This window comes from Balaenoptera borealis (genome assembly GCF_965194805.1).
Source record: "Balaenoptera borealis genome assembly, chromosome: 8".
Taxonomy (NCBI): Eukaryota; Metazoa; Chordata; class Mammalia; order Artiodactyla; family Balaenopteridae; genus Balaenoptera; species Balaenoptera borealis.
In genome coordinates, this window is record NC_138865.1 from 72,353,056 (window position 1) to 72,366,746 (window position 13,691).

Sequence of the window (13,691 nt, forward strand, 5' to 3'; positions counted from 1 at the left end):
TGTTCTTTGTTGAGACCATACATTTAAAAAAGACTCGCTGCAGGGAACCGAATGATAACCTTGAAAGACAAGCTTTGAAAAGGAGACCACGAAACTCTAGGAAGGTGAAAGTTTTTGAGAACAGATTTCAGACAAAAGCCCATTCCAGCTGAGTCTTCGTGCTGAGGAGGGTATACAGGCTTGTAGAGACCATTGGTTGTTGGTGTCTCTCCTCTAGTACCTAAGATGCTGGAGTTGACTGCCTGGGTTCAAATCCCGGCAGTGTGAGTTATGAGCTGTGTGATATTGAGCAAATTATCTCTCTCTCTGTGTCTCATTTTTTTCATCTGTAATACAGAGATAATAATAGCACCTAGCTCAAAGAGTTGTGAGGATTGAATCCAAATGAACCACTTAGCACCTGGCACATGGAAAGTGTTCAATAAATGCTATTGGTGAAACTTTCATGGTGTGCTGAGGAAAGATGTGCTTATTCTATATTTGCATAAAAATATCATCTCGGAGCCATGGTGATAATTCTTACTGCACATGACCTAATCATAACCTCAAATGTTTTTATTTTGATTTTTCCTCTATCAGCCACCCGCTGGGAGGGAAGCAAGAGCTGCACGTCTGCATATCTCTCTGTTTCTGTGCAGATGAGATTTACAAGCCATTTGAGTGATGGTCCTCCTTGTTCTTTTTCTTACTCAGGTGCTGGAAAGCTTCAAGATCATGGACTATAGCCTTTTGCTGGGAATCCACATCTTGGACCATTCCCTCAAAGAGAAAGAAGAGGAAATTTCACAAAATGTGCCCGATGCTAAGCGGTCTGGGATGCAAAAGGTCCTCTACTCGACAGCAATGGAATCCATCCAGGGTCCAGGGAAATCAGGAGACGGGATCATCACAGAGAACCCGGACACGTAAGTGCAGTGCTTGCCCACACGTTTCCTTGATCGTGGCAGCCGACGTCATTGGGTAATTAAATGCAAGCATGTTCCCTTCATGGTGGCTCTCTAGGAATAGATTCCTACCTGGTGCTAAAGTGGATTAAGCCAGCCTTATTTCCTTTCATCCACGGATAACTAGATGAGTGGCAGTTCTTCGAGTTATTATCATTCTTTCACCCACATGGTTTCTTTTTTCAAATGGCTCCACTTTTTAACAATGGCAAAAATGTTTTTATCCCTATTTACTACATATTCAAAACATCCACCACAAACAGGGTGAATATTCTTTGAATTTGAATAAACATGTATTTAAGCAAATACATGCTAGAAATTATGTCCGCAATTCAGAGCTTTTTATGTGCGTAAGAGGATTCTGTTGTCCTAGTCCTGTACCCTGGCAGATGTGACCTCTTGCTTCAACAAGATGTGATAGTAACTGCAGGATTAGTTTGCATGTATAAAAAGTGCATATTGACTAACAGAAACAATTACTGTCAACCATTTCAGTAATTTTCTTTGGTTGTGTCACGTGTGTGTACTTAGCTGAGTAAGGAGACTGAAAGAAAGAAATCATTTTCCTTGACTGTAAGTGCCTGCCTTGTAAGATTCTCCAACAATGACTAAATCACAGGCACATTTCACTTTTATGAAGGAAATTCATACATATTAAAGATTTTTTTAATCCTTCCTATAAATCCATGTAAATGTCCAATAACTGATTAAACAAATTATTCTGTATCAGTATAGTGAAGTACTATACAGCCATTAAAAGCACATTAGCACTGAATATGAAGAAATGTTCATCATTTAGCAAGTGAAAAATTCAGGTTATAAAACATGATAAATTAAATAATAGCTTTTGTGTATTAATAAATATACACACACACAGGAAAGATGTACCAAATGTTGATAGTGTTTATCTTTGCATCCTAGGAATGGATTCTTTATATATTTTTTCTTTGTGCTGTTCTATATTTTATTTTAAAATCTCACAGTAAGTATATAAAAGTGTTGCATTTTTGATGAGCAATATTTTGAAATACTTTCAAATTCTTGCTCTTGGTTTTAAAGTAGGAATGATTTTTTAATTGAATTCTTCCCATCCAGCTCTTCAGAATTGACAGCTATGGTGTTATTCTCCTTCAGGGGAGGTACATCATTCTGGATTCCCAGGAAGACTTTAGCTGAAGCAAAAAAAAGAAAAAAAAGATGAAGGGAGAGAGAGTCCAGGATGCTTAGAGACTGCCCATTTTCATTTACAGTCTATTTATTAGAAATGATTTTTAACTTCCTATTCATATAAAATGTTTCTCTTTTGCTCTATTCACAGAATGGGAGGCATTCCAGCTAAAAGCCATAAGGGAGAAAAGCTACTTTTATTTATGGGCATTATTGATATTCTGCAATCATATAGGTAAGAAATTTGGGGAAGTAGTCTTTTATTATTTCAAAATAAATCAACGAAAGGTTCTGAAAATTCACCAAATGGGAGTGATTTTACATTCTTATTTTTATTTTTCTGTCCGTTTATGTTTAGGTTAATGAAAAAGTTGGAACATTCCTGGAAAGCTCTTGTTTATGATGGGGTGAGTGATTTATCATGCTCCTTATTAAACTGTATATTTTTCTGATTTCTCAGAGACTTCAAAGTATGTCTAGGAAGCCGTGTCACTTGAAGAGGAAAGGAAAAAAAGATCTTTATAAACTCAGAGTCTCAGGCTAGCAGACTGGTTCAAATCTAAGAACAAAGACAACATAAATGTGAATAGCTCTTCAAATAGAGGCCATCCAGCCGGTGACTAGGTAGAGGCCAGGAAAACAAAATGAGGTCTCGTTTTTATGTGCAATCTGTAGGGCCCAATTATGAGATGATGAGAAAAAGGAGGAGACTTTTCATAGACACTGGGAAGACCAGTAGGGCACTTGAACTCAAGTTGTCCCAAGACCAAGCTTCAGAGGGATTTGAACCCTACTTTGACGGTAAACAGCCCTGGGCTTGAACTCTGCATTCAAACCACTTTACTAGCCATGTGTCCCAGACACATTGCTTGCTTGTCATCTCTTAGCCTGGTTTCCCATTTGTAGCAGAAGCCTAGTAGTAGTACCTCATACCTGCCTCGTAGGCTGATGTGAGGGTTAAATTAAATAATGCCCCTTAGTGTTCAACATGATGCCTAACATAATAAGGACGTAGGAAGGGAAAACTTTTTCGGTTGTGTTGGATTTATACATGACAAAGGCTGACTGACATGAGGATGTCTTTTGGACCCAGAATTGGCATGACTGAAGAAAACCATCGGTTATCAAAGAGCAGCCTCTCTCTCTCTCTCTCTCTATACACGCACATGCGCGCACGCACGCACACACACGAGACTTCCTATCTAGATGTTAAATTTGAACTTCCTGCTGTTGACAGAACATTTATGGCCTCAGCCTCCCTCAGTTAATAACTCAAAGTGACACTTCCAGAGAATATATTGGTCAAAGATTTGCTCACACATTTTTTTAAGATGTTAGCAGATGCTTTCCTTTGAAACAAAGATAAATTATAGATGCTATTCTTCTCCTTTTTTGGAAAAGAGCACCCACTTTCTCAGTTCTGTGGAAAACTGGTAATAACCTTTCAGCATGAAAGATCTGCATTTTGTTCCCAGGCTAAGGAATGACCTTCGTCAGAATGCACTTTTAAACAACAGGTTCACAAGTTTGTTTCTGAGAATCAAACTTAGGCTTATTATTCAAATCAAAGATTCTTTTTATGAAAAGGCCAAGATGGTAGGTTAATTTTTTTTCCTTCTGTCTTTTTACAAAAGTGCCTCTTCTTTAAACACTGCTTCTTCATACCAAGGAGAACCACAATCTAACTTCTCTTGGAAAGCAAGAATCTTAATCATCTTGCGTTCTACATATTTTTAAATGACGGTACTTGTGAATTTGTGTCCACTTCCAACAGGAGCTGACCGAATACTGGGGAGAGTGCATGTCAAACCAGTGGGAAATTTTCCACCACATCTGCAGTATCACTGATAGTCTAGGGGACCATTTTAACTTGGCAAAGAGGGTTTCTCCATACTGTGTCCTTCGTAACTCAATCATTACAGAATTGCCTTATGCCTCATGTAACACCGAATTTCACAGATGAAAAGACTGAGGCACTGAGATAGTGTCTTTACCCAGAACCACACAGATTTTTAAAATTAGAGCTAACACCAGAACCGGGTCTCTGGATTCTGGTCCAGTGTGTGTTTTTTCTTCCAAATCCATCGCAGATACTTTATAGTATCTAAACGTAAATTTTTAGAAGTTTCCCGGTTGGACGCCATGAACCTGAAATCAAAATGGAGTACTCAGTAAGCGAATTTACTATTTTTAGGAATGTGTATCTTGGATAGTAAATAAATGACTACTGAATAAACATACAGAATTAGCTCCTTCATCCATCTTCTTTCCTGGACTTGTAATAAAATGCCCCCTCAGTCCTAAAGACTCCTACCAAGCATGAGAGAATTAACAATTTAATTCAATTCAACTCTATCTAATTAGTAGATAATTGAACATAACAGGGGTCATCAGTCAGCCTCGTCTCCTAGGAGTCTTCCCGGTGTCTACATACGTTATTATTGGGAAGTGAAACCAGCAAACTTTTTTTTTTGCCCTCTATCTCACTCTTACATTAGGGTTGTTTTGCTTCTTTATGTCCTCAGTTTTTGTTCCTGACTGAAAGTGATATGTCTTTATTCCAGATGACACTTGAGACACTGGCTGCCTGTATGTTAAAAAATGGAATTTAAAAGCCCCTCATGGCACACAGTGGAACAAGGATCAGCTGTTTGGGTTTATGAAGCAGAGTCTTTGCTATCTCACCCCTGCCCCTCTTAATGCTCTGTTTCACCATGAGTATCTGGAACCTTTGCTCAGATTGAGCCTTGTGCTTCCTGCCCCAGCCCAGCTCCTGGGCACACAGCACGTGGGCATCACTCTTTTGTGGCTCCCGACATCCACACCTTCTGGTTAAGGACATTGGCTAACAGAGAGACAACTGCCTAGATCTGTCCTCTAGCTTGAAACACACTGTCTGAGAGGTAAACCTCTCGTACCTGATTTGTCTTTTCAGGACACTGTTTCGGTTCATAGACCAAGCTTTTATGCAGACAGATTTCTAAAGTTTATGAATTCCAGAGTTTTCAAGAAAATTCAAGGTAAGATTTTTATGAATTTCTTTTTTTTACCTTTAGCACTTACTGGCTGAGTTCACTTTGTAAGATTTTTTTTTTTTTAATTTATTTATTTATTTATTTATTTTTGGCTGTGTTGGGTCTTCGTTTCTGTGCGAGGGCTTTCTCCAGTTGGAGCGAGCGGGGACCACTCTTCATCGCGGTGCGCGGGCCTCTCACTATCGCGGCCTCTCTTGTTGCGGAGCACAGGCTCCAGACGCGCAGGCTCAGTAGTTGTGGCTCACGGGCCTAGTTGCTCCGCGGCATGTGGGATCTTCCCGGACCGGGGCACGAACCCGTCTCCCCTACATTGGCAGGCAGACTCTCAACCACTGCGCCACCAGGGAAGCCCCACTTTGTAAGATTTTTATTTGAAGAGTTGGAACTATTTATCTCCCAAAAGCGGTAATCACTTAGTAATTACGGTTAAGTATCCTAGCCAGGTATTTATTGATGCTGTAATCATTAAAGTCTAATTTTGTGCTGGAAAAAATTATAAACTGCCTAAATATCCAACCCTATAATACATTGGTTAAATATGTTATGATACAATTAAATAATGGAATAATATGCAACAAATAAAAAATGATGTATTAAAGGTACATTTAGTCCTTATAGCTAGCTTCATTCACATATATAGAGTTATTGGTCGGCATACCTAAATGCACAACAAAATTCTAATGGGATATATAAAAATGTTAACAGTAGTTATTCTCATGGAGTGTTCTCCAGAATAGACCATATGTTAGTCCTCAAAACATATTTCAATAGATTTTAAAAGATTGAAATCATGCAAAGTGTCTTTTCTGATCACAATGGAATGAATCAGTAAAGAGTGAAAACTGGAAAATTCACAAATATGTGAAAATTAAACAACACACCCTCAAACTACCAATGGATCAGAGAAGAAAACACAGTGAAATTAGGAAAAACTTAGAGATGAATGGAAATGAAAATACACATTCCAGAAACTTAGAAGATGCTGCAAAGTCAGTGCTCAGAGGGAAATGTGTAGCTGTAAATGCCTACATTAAAAAAGAAGAAAGATCTCAAATCAGTACCCTAACTTTAAACCATAAGGACATGAAAAAAGAAGAGCAAACTAAACCCAAAGTTAACAATGGTTATTCCGAACCATGAGATTGTGTGGTATTTTCTTTTTCTTTACATCAATATTTATTAAATTTTCCACAATGGATGTGTATTATTTATGTAGAAAATTTTTTAACTATGTGAAAAGGAAAAAATAACCCTGTTGTTACTTATGTTATTTTATCATTTAGGTATTTTGTGGTCCAATTTCATAACAATTTAGCCACACAAAAAAACTGAAAGAGTAGAATGTTCATATTTTGTATTTATATAAGACAGATTTTTTTTCTTATAATATTTGTTGGAGTTTTTTGTTAATGAAAGTAAAACACTTTCTTAAGGCTTTTTTTCCCAGCTTTATTGAGATATAATTGACATATAACGTTATGCAAGTTTAAGGTGTACAATGTGATGATTTGGTGCACATATATATTGCAAAACGATTATCACAATTAGGTTACTTAACACATTCATCATCTCACATAATTACAAATTGTGTGTCTGTGTATGTGTTTGTGTGGTGAGAACATTTAAGATCTACCCTCTTAGCAACTTTCCAGTGTGTAAGACAGAATTATTAACTATAGTCTCCATGCTGTATATTAGATTTCAAGAACTTATTCATCCTATAACTGGAAGTTGGTACCCTTCGACCAATGTCTCCCCACTTCACCCACCCGTCAGCCCCAAGTAACAATTCTTCTACTCTCTATGTCTATGAGTTCAGTTTTTTAGCACATGTAAGTAAGATCATACAGTATTTGTCTTTCTCTTTCTGGTTTATTTCACTTCGCATAATGCTGTCACGGTCCAACTATATTGTCACAAGTGGCGGGATTTCCTTATTTTTTTCTATCCATTCATCTGTCAGTGGACACTTAGGTTGTTTCCATGTCTTGGCTGTTGTGAATAATGCCTCAGTGAACATGGAAATGCAGATATCTCTTCAAGATAGTGACTTCATTTCCTTCAGGTACATACCCAGATGTGGGGTTGCTAGATCATATGGTAGTTCTATTTTTAATTTTTTGAGGAAACTCCATACTGTTTTCCATAGTGGCTGCACTAATTTACATTTCCACCAAGAGTGTACTAGGACTACCTTTTCTTCACATCCTCACCAACACTTGTTATTTTTTGTCTTTTTGATAATAGCCATTCTGACAGGTACGAGGTGATATCTCATTGTGGTTTTGATTTGCATTTCCCTAATGATTAGTTATGTTAAGCATCTTTTCATGTATCTGTTGGCCATCTGTATGTCTTCTTTGAAAAATGTCTATTCAGGTCCTTTGCCCAATTTTTAATCAGATTATTTGGTTTTGTTACTATTGAGTTGTATGAGTTCTTCATATATTGTGAATATTAACCCCTTATTTGATATATGGTTTGCAAATATTTTCTCCCATTCTGTAGGCTGCCTCTTTATTTTATTGATTGTTTCTTTTGCTATGCAGATGTTTTTTAGTTTGATGTAGTCCCACTTGTTTATTTTGCTTTTGTTGCTTGTGCTTTTGGTGTAATATCCAAAAAGTCATTGCTAAGATCATTGTTGAGGAACTTTTCCCTATGTTTTATTTTAGGAGTTTTACAGTTTCAGGTCTTATGTTTAAGTCTTTAATCCATGTTGAGTTAATTTTTGTGAGAGTAAAACCATTTCTATGTAAAAATATTGGAAAATAAAAAGAAAACCATAAAAATTATTTGATATCTCACAACCCAGAAATATCCACTATAAATATTTTTTCTTCCAGTTTTATTGAGATATAATTGCCATACAGCACTGTATAAGTTTAAGGTGTGCAGCATAATGGTTTGACTTACATACATCATGAAATGATGACCACAATAAGTTTAACAACAGCCATCATCTCACATAGATACAAAATTAAAGAAATAGAAAAAAGTTTTTCCTTGTGATGAGAACTCTTAGTATTTACTCTCCCAACAACTTTCCTTTATAACATGCAGAAGTGTTCGTTATATTCACCATGTTGTACATCACATCCCTAGTGCTTATTTATCTTGTAACTGGAAGTTTGTACCTTTTGACCACCTTCGTCCAATTCCCCCTCCACCTCCCACCCCCAGCCTCTGGTAGCCACAAATCTGATCTCTTTTTCTATGAGTGTGTTTAGTTTTGAAGTATAATTGATCTACAACACTGTGTTAGTTCCTGTTATGCAACAGAGTGATTTGATATTTTTATACATTTCAAACTGATCACCACGATAAGTCTACTTATGATGTGTCACCATACAAAGATATCACATAATTATTGGCTACTCCCCACACTGTACATTTCATACTCATGACTCATTTATTTTGCAACTGGAAGTTTGTACCTCTTAATCTGCCTCACCTATTTCTCCCACCACCACCTGCCCAGCAACTACCTATTTGTTCTCTGTATCTATAATTCTGTTTCTGTTTTCTTAAGTTTGTTCATTTGTTTTGTTTTTTAGATTTCATGTATAAGTGAAATCATACAGTATTTATCTTTCTTTGTCTGACTTATTTCATTTAGCATTATACCCTCTAGGTCCATCCATGAGGTCACAAATGGCAAGATTTCATTCTTTTTTATGACTGAGTAATAGTCCAGTGTGTGTGTGTGTGTGTGTGTGTGTGTGTGTGTGTGTGTGTGTGATCTTCTTTATCTATTCATCTATTGATGGGTGAGCACATAGGTTGCTCACATATCTTAGCTGTTGTAAATAATGCTACAGTGAACATAGGGGTGCATGTATCTTTTCTAATTAATGTTTTGTTTCCTTTGGATAAGTACCCAGCAGTGGAATTGCTGGATCATATGGTAGTTCTATTTTTAGCTTTTTGAGGACCCTCCATACCGTTTTCCATAGTGGCTGATCAATTTACCTTCCCACCAACAGCGCCTAAGGGCTCCCTTCTCTCAACATCTTCACCAACAGTTGTTATTTGTCATCTTTCTGATAACAGCCATTTCTGTTGGCACCTCTATATCATCACTGGAAAAATGTCTATTCAGATCCTCCACTACTAATATTTTCACATACTTCCTACCATCTTTATTTCTGTGCTTTGTGTATTTATATAAAAATGGTAGCATAGTGGTGTACAATTTTATGTATATGTCCTCTATTTTTCACATATTATAATATGAATAGTTTCCCATATCACTGTATATTGTACAAAGAAACCATTTAAAATTACAATACAACATTGAAATTATATGGGTATGCCATAATCTATTTAAGATTCTATCATTTGGACATTTACATTATTTCTCCTTTTTCTAACGAATATTTTTATGAACATGATTTTAGATAAATATGGTGTCCAAGCTTATGATTATTTCTTTAGGATAGATTCCAACAAGAAGTACTAAGGGTTTAAAATGCAGATAACTGCACAGAATGATTGTGCCGCTCTAGACTTCCACAAGAGTCTGTATTCTTCTAGCCTTTAGCCAGAATTATTCTTTTTAAATTATGCTACTTGGATAAGTAAAAGATGTTATCTGGTTGTTTTATTTTGTGTTTCTTAAGTACTGGTGAAGTTCAACCATTATTCATGTTTATTGGCCATTTGTAGTTCCTTTGAGAATTGAGCTTTGTAATATTTGCTCTTTTACATTAGTATTTATTATTTTTCCAAATGATTTATATGAACTCTACATGTTAAAGATATCAATCTCTTTTTTTAACCTTATTTCATTCTAAGGAAAACTTTTGTTTCACATTTGACTATCTCAGTGGTATCTTAAAATTGGTCTCAAATTGAGACCACTACCAATTAAATTTTCTGTTTAAGGTCTTTTTTGCCTAAGACAGACCATAGCATAGTACTTATTCAGCCTGCAATCCTGTGTGAATACCAACTTGGTTCAAATTTTGAAGGAAGATTTTCTGCCTCTCTTTACCCTGTGCCGTGGTTGAAAATCATGAGTTTCCTTGTGGCCCCTGGTAGGTTTATGGAGGATGTAACCCTTGGGATCCCAGGTTTAGTGAGACTCCTCCATGAGATTCCCCATGTTGGGAGTTTTTGCTTTCTTAGTAGTGTATAAATTAATGGTGCATCAGTGGCATCCTCAACTCCATGAAATATGGTGTGAGTTGTGAACCTTTCCAGTTTGTATAGTTTATCATGTTTTTAATGTAACAAGTCTTTTACTTCTCAAGTAGGCAAATCTATTTTTTTCCCATTTTGGTTTCTTAGTCTACTTTTTATAGCATCTTTTTTCAGGTATAATTCACATACCAGGAAATTCACCCTTCTAAAATGTGCAATTTGGTGATTCTTAATATATTCACAAAGTTGTGCAAACATTACCACTATCTAATTTTAGAACATATTTATTACCCTGAAAAGAAACCCCATATCCATTAGCAGTTACTCTTCATTCCTTCCTCTTCCCAGCCCCTGGCAACTACTCATTTATTTTCCGTCTCTATGGATTTGTCTATTCTGAATATGTCATATAAATGGAATTATACAGTATGTGGCCTTCTGTGTTTGGCTTTTTTCGCCTAACATGATGTTTTCAAGGTTTAGCCATCTTGTAGTACTTTATTCTTTTTATTGCTGAATAATATTCCATTGTATGGATTTAACACATTTTGTTTATCCTCTCACTAGTTGATGGATATTTGGGTTGTTTACATTTCTGGCTATTACGAATAATGCTGCTATGGAAATTCATGCACAGGTTTCTGTGGACATAAGTTTTCATTTCTCTTGGGTACATACCCAGGTGTGGAAACACTAGGTCAGATGGTAACTCTATTTAACATTTTGAGAAACTGCCAGACTGTTTTCCAAAGCAGCTACCCAATTTTGCAATCCCACCAGCAATGTATGAGGGATCCAATTTCTCCACATCCTCACCAACATATGTTACTGTGTGTCTTTTTCATTTTAGACATCTAGTGAGTATAAAGTAGTATCTCAATGTGGTTTTGATTTGTGTTTTTCTAATGACTAATGATGTTGAACATCTTTTTATGTGCTTATTGACCATTTATATCTTCCTTGGAGAACTGTCTATTCAAATACTTTGCCCATTTTTAATTAGGTTGTCTTTTTATTGTTGAGTTGTAAGAGTTCTTTATATATTCTCAACACATGTTTCTGTTATCAGGTGTATGATTTACAAATATTGATTTAATTTTTAGTATATGGTATGAGGTAGGGTCCAAATTCATTCTTTTGCATGTGGATATCCAGTTGTCCCAGCACCATTTCTTGAATGGTCTCTTCTTTCCCCCATTGAATTATCTTGGTTCATTGTTGAAAATCAGTTGTCCACAAATATTAGGACTAATTTCTGGATTCCCCCAGGTTGGTCAAGAACCTGCCTCACATCCTGAGCCCATGCCTCCCTGAAGGTCACCACAATTTACTCAGTTACCCAAACCAGACATGCAGGCATCAAGCTTTGTCAAAGCTTAACCACCCACATGCAGTCACTCACCAATACCTAGTCTCACCTGGAAATATCAAGAGTTCGTCCCCGTCTTTCACAGTGCCTCTCCTTATTCAGCCATTGTGATTTTTATGGTTTTGGTTTGGGCTTTTTTTTTTTTTTTTACATAAGGTTGTGGCCCTCATGTTCCTGTCTTACCTCCAGTCATATCCCCTTCCAATCCAACCTCCCCAAACCCCAGACAGAGGCATCAGTTTAAATCTCCTCTTGCTAATTTCCTATTTAAAACCCTTCCATGCTTAAAAAAACCTTTTTTCTTAATAAAAACTTCAGTGTATTTCCTAGTACGCAAAATCCTAACTTCACTTCTGAGTCCTTGTGTGATGTGGTCTCTCTTTCCCTCGCCGTGACTTCTTTCACACCCATTCCATGCTCTACCCTACCCTCAAGCCTCCAGCAGCTCTGAGCGCCCTGCAGTTACCCCTAACATTCCAGGCTGCCTCCACATCCTTACATGTTCTTGTCCCTTTGCCTGTAACGATCTCCATCCTTCCCCTGGTCTTCCTTCACATCTCAGCTCAGATGATGCTTCCTTCATAGCAGTTACCATACTCTGCCATAGTAAACTGTTGTTCTATCTCCCCCACTTGACTTTGAGTTCCTGAAAAGTAGGGGCTGTGTTTGGTTCTAATATATATTCCCAGAAGCTAGCACATTTCCTGGCACATTGTAGGCCCTCGATCATTATTTGATGAATAATTGAATGAATGAATGGACTTTTCATCTACTACCAGCTTTCCAAAGGGTAGCCACTTAATTAGTAAAGTTGACACTTTAAAATACAACTTCCAGATCCTTTTTCAACTGTGATTAAGTTAAAGCCCTTAATTCCTACAGTCATACTTTCCTTTTATTTTTTTTTTCTGATTGTGAAAGTAATACATGTTTATTGTAGAAAGTTCAGGGGAAAAAATGCAGATTGAATTACAATAATGAAAATGCATTACCCAGAGAAAGTCACAATTTAAACTTGGGAATATAAATTTCCAAATGTTTCACTAAGCACATACACACACATTCACACACCCCTTCTGTTGTGATTTTATTTTAAAAAATAGTTTATTACTCATGTTAGCTAAGTTTTACTGCAGCAATAAATTAACTCAATTCTCAGGGGCTTAATGAAACAAAGATCATTCCTTGTTCAGACTTTCCCAGCACAGGTTGGCAAGGGGCTCTGTTCTACTCAGCCATTCAGCGACAGGCATACTTTCTTTGTAGGTGAAAACTTCCCCTCCCCACTCCTACCCCAAAGAAAACAGTACTTGGTCTTCAAGTTTATTTTTTTATATCAATTTTTTAGCCTTCTTAAATCTGTTATCCCACCCCAGAATTGAGTCATGCTGTCAATGTAATAATGTTTGCAAAATCCTATAATTCTTTTTGCAAATATTAGTCACTGTAATGTTGGAACCTCACTGAAATTCTCTACCCAGATAATGTGTCTAGAGTACTAAAACTTGGTTTCCTGAAAGGAATAGAATAGTACTGATACATCAATTAGTTAAAAATCAACTGTCCTAAAATTTCAGAACAATAGTTAATTCATTCAACCAATATTTGAGCACCTATTATGTACCTAACAGTATGCTAAGCATTAATAATATAGAAAGAAATAATATAGAAATTTTTTTTAAAAAAAATTAAATTCCCTTGGTAATTTCATGGTCCATTTTGGGTCAGGGATTGGAACATGTAAAAGATTTATAATGTAATAAAGCAACTGTTAATAGAGTTTTTGCATAGGCTACTGTAGGTACACAAAGAGAAATAAAACCAATCTTCCCAAAGAGAGCTTCACAGAGAAAAGAATATCTAAATTAAGTCCTGAAACTATAAGCCAGCATTTATTAGGAAGAGAGGCAAGAAGGGTATCTCAAGTAGAAGGAGCAGCATGTACAAAGGCCCAGGGGTCGGAATGAACATGGAGGTTCAGGGGATGGCAGATAGGTGAGCTGAAAAGCAGTCAAGGGTAGGAGTAGTTGA

General features: G+C 36.6%; 1 protein-coding gene across 3 annotated transcripts in view; it reads left to right on the plus strand.

Annotated features, from left to right (window-relative positions):
• Positions 1-13,691, plus strand: part of PIP5K1B (phosphatidylinositol-4-phosphate 5-kinase type 1 beta) — a 323,109-nt gene that overhangs the window by 215,383 nt on the left and 94,035 nt on the right. For all 3 annotated transcript variants that reach the window (XM_082403683.1, XM_082403682.1, XM_082403684.1), the window contains 4 exons: positions 694-905; positions 2,263-2,346; positions 2,470-2,518; positions 5,047-5,131. In XM_082403683.1, coding sequence (XP_082259809.1) covers positions 694-905; positions 2,263-2,346; positions 2,470-2,518; positions 5,047-5,131 — 430 coding nt within the window. The remainder of the gene's footprint in view (positions 1-693; positions 906-2,262; positions 2,347-2,469; positions 2,519-5,046; positions 5,132-13,691) is intronic.